This window comes from Pelophylax lessonae (genome assembly GCF_965119305.1).
Source record: "Pelophylax lessonae genome assembly, chromosome: 5".
Classification (NCBI taxonomy): Eukaryota; Metazoa; Chordata; class Amphibia; order Anura; family Ranidae; genus Pelophylax; species Pelophylax lessonae.
In genome coordinates, this window is record NC_138772.1 from 416,413,367 (window position 1) to 416,428,407 (window position 15,041).

General features: G+C 45.4%; 2 protein-coding genes and 1 long non-coding RNA gene across 3 annotated transcripts in view; 2 read left to right on the top strand and 1 right to left on the bottom strand.

Annotated features, from left to right (window-relative positions):
• SPIDR (scaffold protein involved in DNA repair) overlaps positions 1 to 7,176 on the top strand; it is a 1,142,289-nt gene extending 1,135,113 nt beyond the window's left edge. Inside the window, exon 20 of the mRNA XM_082258691.1 lies at positions 6,846 to 7,176. Within this exon, the coding sequence (XP_082114817.1) occupies positions 6,846 to 6,995 (150 nt within the window). The 3' untranslated portion in view covers positions 6,996 to 7,176. The remainder of the gene's footprint in view (positions 1 to 6,845) is intronic.
• A 3,000-nt stretch (positions 7,177 to 10,176) lies between these two features.
• LOC309555424 lies at positions 10,177 to 10,694 on the top strand. Its single transcript, XR_014225268.1, has 3 exons — positions 10,177 to 10,264; positions 10,310 to 10,392; positions 10,601 to 10,694. It is a non-coding gene; the product is annotated as an uncharacterized lncRNA (long non-coding RNA).
• Positions 10,695 to 10,812: 118 nt separating this feature from the next.
• On the bottom strand, positions 10,813 to 11,841 carry CEBPD (CCAAT enhancer binding protein delta). Its single transcript, XM_082257490.1, has one exon. It carries the CDS (start codon positions 11,738 to 11,740, stop codon positions 10,898 to 10,900), a length of 843 nt encoding a protein of 280 aa, XP_082113616.1. The 5' UTR covers positions 11,741 to 11,841; the 3' UTR covers positions 10,813 to 10,897.
• Positions 11,842 to 15,041: the final 3,200 nt, after the last annotated feature.

Here is a 15,041-nt window from a genome sequence, read left to right on the forward strand (position 1 = left end):
CACTCCGGCTGGTAGTGTGAGTCTTTGGGGATCCCTAGATTGCTTTCTCTCTGCTAATAGGTGCCCTGAGAATAAAGGGATCCATAGTGGTGCCAAAAAACTTTTTGTGCTGCAGGGTCTCCCTTATCCTGATGGAGCCTCAGGGTCACATCTCCCCAACTGATCCCCTCATGGAGGTGGTAGGTCCCTTCGAACCCAAGCGTCCCATTTTTGCACTGACAGTGGTCTTACCGTCCTTGGTATCCCGGGTGGAAGTGGCCTGTGGGCAAAGGCCCAGGAAGAAGCGCCCACTGCCTTCTCCTGCTCAGTCTGTCTCGTCTGATTCTGAGCCTGGTGATCCGTCCGATAGTGAGAATAATTCCTCCATGGTTGCAGCAGCGAATGAGAAAGCGCTAGTCGACGCACTTATTACTGCAGTGCATGAGACTTTAAAACTGGAGGATGTGGCCATGGATGTGACTGTCTCTTTTGGTACACACAAGTCTCCTCGCACAGCTAAGGTGATTCCTTTCCCAAATGTTTCTCAATACATTACCCCTTTGAGGAACCTTTTTTTTTAAAAAAGCGGACTAGTCCAACAGTGGTGGATCCTCCTGTTTTCAGGTTGAATAAAGCAACCATAATCCCAGTAGAGGAATCCCCATCTTTAAAGACCCAGCTAACAGGAAAGGGGGGGTTGTGGAGCCCAGCATGTTTACTATGGCTGGTTCAGCATTGCAAACCAGTCTTGGCATCGGTCCTAGCGTCTCAGACTCTAACTGTATGGGCAAAGCTTTTGTGCCAGGGTCTGGGGAGTGAGCAGGTTCCCTCTGCTTATGATGGTTTAGCGGACCAGTTGGTACAGGGAACTGCAGTTTATTTGTAATGCAGCTTTGCATACAGCTCCTGTGTTGTCCAAGCTTTCTGTTTCAGCGGTGGTGATTAGGCAGGTGCTGTAGCTTAAGAATTAGCCTCCAAGAAAGCTCTTATTGATCTGGCCTTTCAAGGTGATTGCATGTTTGGGGCTACTCTAGGTGACATCATTAAGGGTCTCACGGGGGTGGGGGGGGTTGAGAGTACCTTCCTGCCACAGTCTAGGAAACTTCTTCTCAGCTCATAGAAGATTAGTTTGTGCTTCTGGGACTGCAGATAAGGGAAGCTGATCTTTCAAGTTTTCCCTGGGAAGTTCCAAGGCACTTTGGTCTGGTAAGCCTAGAGTTGGCTTCTCAGGACCTGCAGACAAGACCCCATGAAGGTCTGCCCTCGCCCATAACTGGGGTGGGTGGACATCTTCGCTGGCCCCATGGACCTCCTTCGGGAGCATCAAGGGGATCCACTAAATTATCCTTTTGGGGGTACCAAAGAAGGGGGCAGAGTTTGTCAGTTTCAGGGGTTTTAGGACCTCAGTCCCCTTGTGAGGATATAATTCCTGCAAAGGTTCAGGTGACTTTCGAAATACCCAAGGCCCCCCCCATCCCTGTCCAAGAAATTAAATTACCTAGGTCTGGGTTTAAATCTGACCAGGGTGGTCCTTCCTCTGGACAAACTTTGAGAACCAAAGGCCGTGATTCACCGCCTGCTGTCACACAGACAGTTCTCTCTTCTGACTTGCATACAGGTTCTGGGTCTGGTGTTATCCACCTTCAGGACAGTTCTGTTTGCACAGTCCGACGTGCAGCTCCTTCAGCAGCTTCGGCTCCACAGGAGGTTCATGGCAAGGTCACAAGGGTATCAGAGTTTGTGGCACTATCCTTTGGTACTCCCTATTTAGTGGTCCATAGAGATAAAGTGGTTATTTGTCCCTGTCCGTCATTCCTTCCCAAAGTTGCCTCTGACTTCTATTTGAATGAGGAAATGATGTTGCCTTCCTTGTGTCCTAAGCGGGCCAGTGGCGGCTGATGCTCAAAATTTTTGGGGGGGCGCAAAAAGAAAAATGTAATAGGTATTGCTTCGCGTCAAAAATGAGGTAAAAAATTGCGTGACTTTGAGGTCATGGTACAGGCATGGCACAGGTGATGGTATAGGCATGGCCCGGGTGATGGTACAGGCATGGCACAGGTCATGGTACAGGAGATGGTATAGGCATGGCACAGGTCATGGCACAGGTGATGGTATAGGCATGGCACAGGTCATGTTACAGGCATGTTACAGGTCATGGTATAGGCATGTCACAGGTCATGGTACAGGAGATGGTATATGCCCCCTTTCAATGCAGAGACCAGCGTACATGCCCCCTTCAATGCAAAGACCAGCGTAGATGCCCCCTTCAATGTAGTGGCCAGCGTACATGCCCCCTTCAATGCAGAGATCAGCGTGCCTGCCCCCTTCAATGCAATGAACACTGTGCCGTGCCCCCTTCAATGCAGAGTTCAGCTGTGCCCCCTTCAATGCAATGAACACTGTGCTGTGCCCCCTTCAATGCAATGAACACTGTGCTGTGCCTCCTTCAATGCAATAAACACTGTGTTGTGCGCCCTTCAATGCAATGAACACTGTGCTGTGCCCCCTTCAATGCAATAAACACTGTGCTGTGCCCCCACAATGCAGAGTTCAACGTGCATGCCCCCACAATGCAGAGTTCAGCATGTGTGCCCCCTTCAATGCAATGAACACTGTGCTGTGCCCCCACAATGCAGAGTTCAACGTGCATGCCCCCTTCAATGCAGTGTGTCACCCCCGAGACCGGTGCATTTACCTGGAGCAAGTCCTGGACTCCCGGCGGGCGGCTTCTTCTCTGATTTTGGACATCCCTATAGTCATGATTTATAGAGAACTGTGTCTGTCGATGAACGAAAGAGAAAATCCATTTCTCTGAGTTCATCGACAGACGCTGCACCCACCCCTCTAGGGAGTTTTTTATACTTCCAATACTGCTTGCTACTAAACTAAATACCGTGTTTCCCCCAAAATAAGCCCGGGTCTTATATTAATTTTGGCACCAAAAGACACAGTAGGGCTTATTTTTGGGGTAGGTTTTATAAGGTTCTGTCCCTCTCTGCCAGAAATCCCATGTAAAGCTAGTTTAGTGTATATAAAATCCTAGGATGCACTTTATTAGTGTTTTATATACTGTCCAGTGAGTGTTTTTGTAATACTATTGTGTGAAATACCTTCATTACGGTACATCATGCTCCGCTTATCTCCTGCTCTCTCCTGTCTTTCTCCTCTCATATGGTAGCTGTCAGAGGGGGATCTCAGCCCCTCCCCTTTGCAGTGTACACAGACGAGCCGGTGTTCCGTGGTAGATTAGATTAGAATAGGTTTAGCTGATCTGCCGTTCTGCTGTCCTCTTTTCCCTGGCCGACAGCTGGGGGTTACGGAAGTGCCGATGTACCGAAGGTATTTCCCGCAAATCTAATTGAACATCCGGCGCTTCTGCGTACACTGTAGAGGGGAGGGGCAGGGATCCCCCTCTGACAGCTACGGTATGAGAGGAGAAAGACCGCAGGGAATCAGCTGAGAACAGAGCGGCGATGTAAGGAAGGTATTTTACAGTATTATATTACAAAAACATACTGGGCATTATTTAAAATGCTAATAAAGTGCATCCTAGGACTTTTTCATACACTAAACTAGGGCTTATTTTCGGGGTAGGGCTTATATTGCAGCCCGCCCCGATAATCGAGATAGGGCTTATTTTCGGGGTAGGGCTTACTTTCGGGGATACACGGTACCTATAGCAGAGCGGGATTTATATACCAGCTGAGGACAGCCCAAGGGCATAGCCAAGTGTTTTTTGTTCTGCATAGTCCTACTCCTGAAGGAGGCAATATAACCCTATAGTCATGACTTATGAAGCGCTGTGTCCGTTGATGAACTCAGAGAAATGGATTTTTATTGTGAGTAAATCCTGTTTTAAATACTGTCACTATTGCAGTACAGTGTCATCATATACCTGGTGTGGCAGTGATCAAGGACACTCTGGCTGGTGACAATATCATATTTTTCGGCGTATAAGATGACTTTTGAACTTCAAAAAAATCCCCCAAATATGGGGGGGGGGGTCGCCTTATACGAGTATTGTAAGGCCAAGGTATTGTAAGTAAAAGTATTACCGGTAGATATATAATCTTCTACCGCTGGCTGTGCGGGAATCCTGTATTGGTATACTGTACCGTAGCTTCGGCTACATAGTATACCGCGCTAAAGCCAATCACTGTGATCGATGTATTCTATTATTGAATGCAAAGCCTGCTTGGATTGGCGGAGTCAGAGAGAGTAACATAATCCCACCCCTCTGACTCCGCCAATCTGAGCAGGCTTTGCATTCAAAAATAGAATACATCGCTCACAGTGATTGGCTCAGCGCGGTATATTGTATGAAGCCGAAGCTACGACACATATGGTATACCGGTACAGGATTCCCACACAGCCAGCGCCTTGAGAGATGATACATCTACCAGTAATAGTACTTACAATACCTTGGAAATTTAAGAGAATACATGCAGATAAATAGGACACAGAACAGCCAGGGCTTCACAGATTACGGTACACTTACTTAATTACCTTTGGGATTTTTATACTTACAATACCTTGGAGATTTATAAGAGAATATATTTACGGTACTTTGCAGATGAATAGGGCACAGCCAGCCAGCACTTTCATAGATTACACTTACTTAACTACCTTTGGGATTTTTATGCTCGGCGTATATGGTATTTGGTGTTGCCTTGCTTTGCTTCAGAAGGGGGGTAGTCTTATATGGCGAGTTTAGCCAAAAACCTATGTTTTAACTTGAAAAGTAGGGGGGTTGTCTTATACGCCAGAAAATGCGGTATGTAAAAAAAAAATATATATATATATATATATATATTTTTTTTAATTATTTTTTCGTTTTTTTTTCTTTTTGCATACAGTGACCAGAGCAATACAGTGTTACCTCTGTGACATTGTACTACTCTGGGGAGGTGTCAGGGTTTTTTTTTTTACACACTAGGATTGCTTATAACTGTAAATTTTACGATTATAAGAAACCATTTTTTCTGAATGAAAACTATTAGTTCAGTGTTTACTGTTGTGATTGGCCACTGCTAATCGCATGACAGAGATGGGCTGTGTCTGTATCATGCAATCACTGTGACCAATCACAGAACTAAGCACAATAGTACACAATGAATGTCATGAAACAAAGCAATTCATTGTGTACAATTGTAATGTGATCTGTTATGATTGGCCACTGCAATCATATGGTACTGGCAGCATCCCGGTACAGCGATCTGTCATCAGCCAGGTCAGGTGGACACAGCGGGTAACAGATTGCGCCAGAGCGTGGCCTGGGAGGACATCGGCCATCATATTACAATAGGCTGGGTGGGAATGGGGTTAAATACCACCAAAAGAAAGCTCTGTAAAAAAAAAAAAAAAAAAGATAAAAAATGTCATATGGGTAGAGTGCTGCATGACTGCGCAATTGTCATTCAAAGTGTGACAGTGCTGAAAGCTGAAACTTGGCCTGGTGGGGGGGGGGGGGGGTTATTGAAGTGGTTAAAAAAAAATGTCTAAGGTTTTTAAAAATGTTGGGTAATTTTATTGCCATACCTCTCAGTTAGCAGTCCCAGTGGCCTGCCATGCTGATAGGATGTGAAAACTGTTGTCTTTCACTACTGAATTGATGGGATTGCTAACTGGGAGTGTGTCAGCCAGGCTTCTGGAAGGAGGAGGTGGCAAACGACCTACAGGTATTACAGTAAAATGCATATCTAAATAAAAATAATATATATTGTAGGTTACAACTCTTTAAATGTTGTTGATGTGTTAGTTTTCTTTTTTCACCTAATATTTCTGACAATACCACATTTCCTGACCTAGGGTGACAACGTTCAGTCCCAGTACTCTGACTATGGAAGGGGAGCAATGTCACCCTAGACTGGTTGCTCCTGATCCTTATAAAATTGGGGGAGGTATTATATACTACATACAGGGTAGAAATGGGCAGTACTGAAAATACAACTTAAGATTTTAGTTCCAACATGACTGTGCACCAGAGCACAAAGTAAGATCTATAAAGACATGGATGAGCGAGTTTGGGGTGGAGGAACTTGACTGGCCTGCACAGAGTCCTGAGCTCAACCCAATAGTACACCTTTGGGATGAATTTGAGTGGAGACTCACAAATACAAATACACTCCTAAACCTTGTGCACAGCCTTCCCGAAGAGTTGAAGCTGCAAAGGGTGGGCCAACTCAATACTGATCTCTATGCACTAAGACACCATTAAAGTTAATGTGCATGTAAAGGTATGCGTCCCAACACTTTTTTTTATAATATAGTGTATCTGCCCACTCTGTATTGCATTGACGAAGACACGGGACTCGCTGTGATCTTCTCTCATATGAAACATGGATGCAGTGCATGTATCCTAAGCGCTTCATACAAAATGTAATCAGCTACAACCAATTCTGTAGTGATTTTCCAGCACGTAAAGGCCCTATTGTTTCCATATTGTTGTAAGAAATGCTTTCTTGTCCATAATCTTCTGCAGCTATCTGACCTTATATAGCTCTGAGATCATTAGTAGGAACATGTCACTCCACAAGGCACATTACATGGAAAAGGGTTGTCTAATGTGATCATGAGTAATGTACAGGTACCTGTATAACCTTTGCTAGCAGTAACCCTCATTCATTGATAAGGGACACTGTATAATTGCAATGGAAATAAATTGTTTTGAGTTATCAGCACCAGACATTGTACAATAATCATGCAGTTGAGCTCAGACTTTTGGCTCACCTGTGCTAAACTGTCTGGGTTGTAAAAGGTAATAAAAAGGGAGAGGACCTTGCTGCGTGATTTTTATCTGAGCTATGTACTTGTTTGAACAAAATGTACAGTTCTGTTTGCTGAGTACACATGCCTTTTATCTGCAGCGCTATGAGGTGAGTGCCGTCCTGGGGAGGCAGGTGGGGCCTGTGCCCTGCTACGTCCAACATGTGAACAGCAGCGTGGCCCTGGAAGAGATCTGCCTTCTTCAAGCAGGAACTCCTGAACATCAAGATGGTCTGGACTTAGCTGTATAGTTACTGGTTAACCAATGGAACACAACATTTTACACTGCAATTGTGTTTATTTTAATGCATTGACTAAACATGATCAAGAGCCAACTGTTGAAAAACGACAAGTGTCAGTAGATGGTCACATGTTACCAGTGCCTTCAGTAGAGCCTCCTTTTCTCAATGTAAATAACAGGGACATGTTTTAATAAAAACCATGTTTGTAAATGCTGTAGTCGTAGATTGTCTTACTTTTTGATTAAAAAAAACACACTGTTTGCAATTTATATTTAACAAAAGAATGATTTAAATGTACCCTGTCCAAAACCTTTTTGAACATATTTTATCTGGGTCAGGTTTCTCACTGTATGACGACATGTGGTACAGTAAGAAACCTAATTCAAATATAGAGTTCACATGTATGCCAGAAGGAATTCTGTAAGTGCGTACAAACGTTTTCCCCAGAGCAACCACATTTCAGATCTCATTTTTTAACCAATAATAGCTGGAATATAGCTATTTTTTACAGGTAATACAGATAAACACCCCAGGCTGTATAAAACTGTCTAGTGGTATACACCATCCTTGCAGTGTCTTGAAAAGTTTGATAAGAGTAATACTCTTCACAACATATTTTTAGGTTACAGGGGACATTATAGACAAAGGTGTTGCCTTAAATTGATATATTAGGGCTTGTTTACACCATAATAGGAGTGTCTTAACACATATATTTTTTCCCCATTGTATTGAAGCAGCCAGTTCATTTTGAATGGGCCCCAACACACCTTAATGCTCGAACATTTGCACGCTAGTGTAGAAGCATTTTTACAGGCTGCGTTGAGATGCCATTTGGCTGCCTTCACACTGAGGAATTTTTAAAGCACTTTTTGTGAAAAAAAAACACCTGAAAAGCTCAAGAATAATGCTTCCTTTTAAATTCAAAGTATGCGTTCACACTGGGGCGGTACAGTGTAAAAAAATTCTGCTTGTCGCATTTTGTTTAATAAAAACCGCACTAAAAAATGCACCTCCCCATTGAAATGAATGGTAACCTGCTATTTGGTGAAGTTTGAGTCACGTAAAAAACACAGCGCAATAGCGGAGCAAAAACACTCCATTATTGCATAGGCGTTTTACAGGCAGTTTGGATACAAACCAGTGTGAAAACAGCCTTAAGAATAAATGGCAATGTTAATATGCTATGTTACCATGTAGTGTTTTTGCATGCACTGTTGTGTGAATGGGCCCCTAACCATCATGTCAAACTCTGTGTGAATGGGCCCCTAACCATCATGTCAAACACTGTGTGAATGGGCCCCTAACCATCATGTCAAACTCTGTGTGAATGGGCCCCTAACCATCATGTCAAACTCTGTGTGAATGGGCCCCTAACCATCATGTCACACTCTGTGTGAATGGGCCCCTAACCATCATGTCAAACTCTGTGTGAATGGGCCCCTAACCATCATGTCACACTCTGTGTGAATGGTCCCCTAACCATTATGTCAAACTCTGTGTGAATGGGCCCCTAACCATCATGTCAAACACTGTGTTAAATCTGATTAGAATATTTTCTGGTAAAATTTTCCCAGTAAGTCATACCAGGTATTCTTCATCTGATAGGCGAGTAGAAATGAGATCCTTTGATGAGGCATGTGTGTGTCTATATTGCCCCAACTTAATTTATAATGTATTAAAAATATCACAGGACAAAAATGAATGTTTCAATATATAATGTCTATAAGACCTTGAAAGAACCTGTTTTGAGACGGTTTAGCCCTTTGTCACACATTATAAACCTGAAAATGGGCACATTTTGTTGCTCAGGCTGGGTTCACACCTGAAATGCATGGGCTGTATCAAGAATATAAATTAGTTGAGTTCAATAGTAAAATGCAGGACTTTATCATAGGAGTGGGAACAAGGTTCATGGAAACCAATGCATTTCTTTGCAGTGTAAACCAGCCCTTCCTATTAAAATGACAGTACACCTGTTAGTAGCTCTCAGGCGCTAATGACCTGACACAGCCTTTTCAAGTTATTCGTTAACTAGAATTGTGGGATAAAAGCTACCAGAAGACAAGAGTTACTTGGCTTCCTTGTCTTGGTTATAGTTTTACAGTACATTTAATGCATGACCTTATGGAATTTAAGACTAGGTAAACCAATATTGACACCATTTAACTCCTTCCACCTCATAGGACAATAAAGCATTGGAGACAGATACTTGTATTTTTTTTTCCATTTTATTATTATTAAAAATGCTGTAAAAATCATATAAAAACTTGAGCATGCTCATTTTCTTTCCCTAATATCTACAATACAAAGTATTTTTTCTCTGTAATAATTTTACAAATGTACCATAGCTGCTTCCATACAGAATATAGAAAACTAAAAATTACAAAAATAATTTAAGGAAAGGGAAATGTTTTAGCTTTGTCTTAAAGTTTTGTGGAGAAGAAAAATATATATATATATATATTTATAGTTCTATAATTCCAGGGGGTAGCGCTTATTCATCTGGCTACACATTCAACAAAAAGGAAACTGAAGACCAGCACAATTTCTGTTTGGCACTGCCCAAAATGTGCCTCCCTTCCCCACCCCACATACAGTACTTTGAGCTTACAAAGGCCGCTTGTGCAAGGCACTAACAGAACATATCAAATGCTTCTGCTAGTGTGAATGGCTCCACTTGGGCACTAGCAGGACAACACATTAGACAAGAAAAAAAAAAAGAACCAACATCTCACATACAAAAAGAGAACAAGTAAAGACTAGGCACTAGAAAAGCAACAGGCACTTAAATGGCGGGCAGATATCGGACAATAGTTAGCAGAACATTTCCATGGTTGTAGTCATAAAATGTTTACATTAAACTTAGCTCTAAAGTGTTTACAAAATTAGCATTCAGTCCGTACCTCCCGCTTTGCTTGCATGAAATGTGAGGCTGTAGCCCTGATACTCTATATAATATATATAAAAATCAGGTGCAGCAGCTTCACAACCATCATGTGATGAATATTAGGGTGTCAGGTGCACTGCCCCTTTAATAGTGGGAGGTGACCTAGGTCTTTGGCACAATGTTGCTGGGGATCCCCCCAATGTCCCTTTGCTATAGAAGTCTTATTATTGCACTAGGCTGATGATGCTGGACAAGGCTGAGATTGTGGCTCAGTGTGGAGAGGAGGGGGGGTAGTTGGGTAAAACAGTCTAAGTAGGTGCTGTATGATGACACCTAATCAGAGGGCACACAGTCCAGGTAGGTGCTGTAGGATGGGATGCACACAGTCCAGGTAGGTGCTACCTAATGACACTGAATCAGAGGGCACACAGTCCAGGTAGGTGCTGTAGGATGGGATGCACACAGTCCAGGTAGGTGCTACCTAATGACACTGAATCAGAGGGCACACAGTCCAGATAGGTGCTGCCAGATGACACTGATTGGCAGGGCACACAGACTTGGTATGATGGGTCCAGGTAGGTGCTACCTAATGACACTGATAGGGAGGGCACACAGACCTGGTATGATGGGTTGGGGTAGCACAGTCCAGGTAGGTGCTGCCAGGTGACACTGATTGGGAGGGCACACAGACCTGGTATGATGGGTTGGGGTAGCACAGTCAAGGTAGGTGCTGCCAGGTGACACTGATTGGGAGGGCACACAGACCTGGTATGATGGGTTGGGGTAGCACAGTCCAGGTAGGTGCTGCCAGATGACACTGATTAGGACACAGACCAGGTATGATAGGTTGGGGTAGCACAGTCCAGATAGGTGCTGCCAGATTACACTGATTAGGACACAGACCCGGTATGATGGGTTGGGGGTAGCACAGTCCAGGTAGGTGCTAGCCGATTCCAATGATTAGGAGGTCCCCCTCTCTCTCAGGGATGAGGTATTGTCTATAGTCCGTGGGGCACACACCGGGTTACCGGCAGTCGCCAAGGCTGGAGAGGAAGGAGCCGCTGGTGGCGGCAGGGGGCAGCTGTTTGAAGAAGTGCCTGAGGCTGGTCAAGTCCCGGGTAAGCATGTCGATCCTCTTGTGCAGCTTCTCGTTCTCTGAGGAAAGTTCCAGCAGCTTCTGCTGCATGTCCAGGTTGCGTTTCTTGGCCTTGTCCCGGCTCTTCCTCACAGCAATGTTGTTGCGCTCCCTCCGCTGGCGGTACTCTGGGCTGAAGCGGTCCAGGTTCTTCTTGGAGGAGCGCTCCTTGGGGTTGGCAGAGGTGGAGGAGGCCGGGGAAGGGCAGGCAGAGCTGGCATTGGAGCATGGTTCTGGGGAGGTGGGCGGGGTAGGTTGTAGACTCATGCTGGTCTGGGCACAGGTGGCAATCTGGCAGGGTAGTGAAGAGGACAGGTCACTGTCGCTCCAGTCAGGCTCCTGTTTGAGGGATTTGTAGTGCTGAGGTGCGGCGGCCAGGAGTCCGCTCAGGTAGTCCGCCCCGCTCTCCGCCCGCTCGCCGTTCTTGCTGTTGAAGAGGTCGGCGAAGAGCTCGTCGTTGCACAGCTCCAGGTTGGGCACGGAGGCCATGGAGTCGATGTATGAGCTGAAGTCTATGGCGCTCTCATCATCGTAGATAGCCGGGGCGGCGCTCAGCTCAGCCAGGGTGCCGCTGCCTCCGGCCGGGGGCTCGGTGTCCTCACACATGGCCCGGGGCTTACAGTGGCTCGGGGAGTTGCTGAGCCGCTGCTCGTAGAAGTTGGTGGGCTCCATGCACCAGGCGGCATAGGGGGACACACAGCGGCTGTCCAGACTCATGGACGGGGCGCTCATGTGACTGATGAGAGAGAAGCTCTGAATGATGATGCCGGGATCCCCGCTACGAGGAGAAGTAGAGATATATCGGGCTGTCAGTGAGTTCTGCGATCCGGGTGTGCTAAGAGCTCTCTATATACTGCCCGGCATCCCCGCCCCTCCCTGATGTCACAGGAGGCGGGGCCGGGGACAGCGTGCTTCACCTATACACTACATTAACCCCTTCCCGGTCTGCCGGGACACAACGCCCTATCCTTCTCCCTGTGCGAGTCAGTACAGCGCCCGATCCGACAGTGCTGTGTGCTACCTGTGCCAGGAATATAAAATACGGGGGGGAGAGGTGACAACCAGCAATATAAAATACGGGGGGGAGAGGTGACAACCAGCAATATAAAATACGGGGGGGGAGGTGACAACCAGCAATATAAAATACGGGGGGGGGAGGAGAGAGGTGACAACCGGGAATATAAAATACAGGGAGGGGGGGGGGGAGAGGTGACAACCAGCAATATAAAATACGGGGGGGGGGGGAGAGGTGACAACCGGAAATATAAAATACGGGGGGGGGGGAGGTGACAACCGGGAATATAAAATACGGGGGGGGGAGGTGACAACCGGGAATATAAAATACGGGGGGGAGGTGACGACCGGGAATATAAAATATGGGGGGGGGGTGACAACCAGCAATATAAAATACGGGGGGGGGGTAGAGAGAGGTGACAACCAGCAATATAAAATACGGGGGGGGAGGTGACAACCGGGAATATAAAATACGGGGGGGGGAAGGTGACAACCAGGAATATAAAATACGGGGGGGGGGTAGAGAGAGGTGACAACCAGCAATATAAAATACGGGGGGGGAGGTGACAACCGGGAATATAAAATACGGGGGGGGGGAAGGTGACAACCAGGAATATAAAATACGGGGGGGAGAGGTGACAACCAGGAATATAAAATACAGGGAGGGGGGGAGGTGACAACCCCAGCAAATAAAATACAGGGGGGGGGAGGTGACAACCAGGAATATAAAATACGGGGGGGGGGAGAGAGGTGACAACCAGCAATATAAAATACGGGAGGGGGGAGGTGACAACCGGGAATATAAAATACGGGGGGGGGGTGACAACCGGGAATATTAATACGGGGGGGGGGATAGAGTAGAGGTGACAACCAGGAATGTAAAATACGGGGGGTAGAGGTGAAAACCAGGAATATAAAAATGGGGGGGGGGTAGAGGTGACAATCAGGAATATAATATATAGGGGTAGAGGTGATATTCATAATGTATGGGGGGGGGGGGGCGGCAGCTAGGAATATATGTGTGTGTGTTAGAGATAACAGCCAGAAATATAATGCATGGGGGGAGGGGGTGGGGTGACGGCCAGGAATGTAATGTAAGGGAGAAGTGCAGAGGTGACAGCCATGCATATAATGCTCAGTGGGAGGTGTGGAGGTGATAATCATGGATATAAAGTATTGGGGGGGGGGGGAGGGGGAGGTGTAGAAATGACAGCCAGGAATATAATATATAGGAGAGGTGTAGAGGTGACAGCCATGCATATAATGTACAGTGGGAGGTGTGGAGGTGATAATCATGGATATAAAGTATTGGGGGGGGGAGGGGGAGGTGTAGAAATGACAGCCAGGAATATAATATATAGGAGAGGTGTAGAGGTGACAGCTCTTGGTGAGAGAACTCTGCTGGATGCTGGACCTCTGCTGGGATGTGGCGGGTTTGCAGTCTGGAGAGAAGCCCAAGGTCTGTCACTTCTCTGGAAGAACGGAAAGTGTTTGTTTTTCTCTCATAGAGAACAGTCAGGGCAGACAGAAGCAGTCTCAATATTTTTCAAAATCATTTTGTTCCTGGACCCCTCAGCAAAGTCTCATTAAACCGTTTTTGGATGGCACTAGGAATCAAATGAGATGTGGGTGCAGAATATATTTTATGTAAGGATCAGTAGAAGCCTTAATAGGAAAGAACACTCATTATTATATATAGACTTTATGAATTCCAGCATCTGAACTGATTTATATTTTTATAATTTCTGTGATTCTGTTGTGTGCTGTGTTTCAGGACAGCTTCTATTTTTGGCAAAAGTACATTTGGTTGTATCCTCTGTAGTATTACTAAAAAGAAAGGCAGCTATGTCCTCCCCATTATATCACCTAGACTTAAAGCGGCGCTCCACCCAAAAGAAGAAGCTCCGCTTGTTTGACTCCCCCCACCCCACTGCCACATTTAGAACTTTTCAGTGGAGAGTGGGTACCTGCTCCTACTTCCAGCTGATCTCACTGTGGTGAAGTCAGCAGAAACTTCGGGCCCAATCCTCTCCTTCCCCAGCCGCCGAGCCATTCACAAAGTGCAGCGTGCTTCATGCATGGGCAGTAGGGAACTGGCTGTGAAGCCGCAAGGCTGCACTGCTAGTTTCCCCCTAGTGGAGATGACGACTGCAGCACCCGACAACCGATTCAAGGATCGGCTGGGGTGAAGACACCGCTGGATTTGTGGACAAGTAAATGTCCTAATATTATTTGCAGCTTGCCAATTCTTCCATGTGATGACTGTATTCGTTTTCTTTTTTAGACTTTCTTTATTTATTTGAAACTGGTGATCTGGCCAGCAAGTCTGTTGTTTTTCAACAGAAGAAGCTGTTCTGCAGATGTAGCAGTTACAGGGTTGAGACAAACCATGTACTACTGATAGGTGCTTAAAATGATCAGTGTTTATTTTATTCATGTAAAATCTTTATCCCAAAATAAAAAGAAAACTTTTGCTTTAACTGCTATAGCGTGTGAGCTGAAGTTTGGCTTCAATTTGTTAGAGTATTTAAATCTAACACTCCCCTCCCCCCAGACTGACAATACTGCTGTGCAAAGGTGCCCCCTGTGCTCCTTCATCCAGACTGGGAGCACTGTAATACAGGGGAGGGGGTGTTACTGGCCAGACCACCAGGTGAAAAAAGAAGGAAAATGCCAAAAAAAACAAAAACCAATAATGCCTCCACCACATCTAATGATTGGTAAGCTGTAACATATTATATTTTCAATTTTGGGATGTTCAACGGATTTAGTGTTTACAAGCTAAAACATGTATGTGCAAAAACCAATCTGCCATTATGTTTAGTGTCTATTTTGGACAGTACAATACTTTTTACATAAATATCCACCCCCAACCTAGACTTTTAGCACTGTTTCAGCCTAGAATTAAAGTAGATTTACTGAGATTCTGAGTTACTGACCTGCACTAAATATGACATAATGGTAGCAGGAAAACAATTCTGAATAGTTTTGTTAAAATGTCTTGATTGTGAAAGCATTA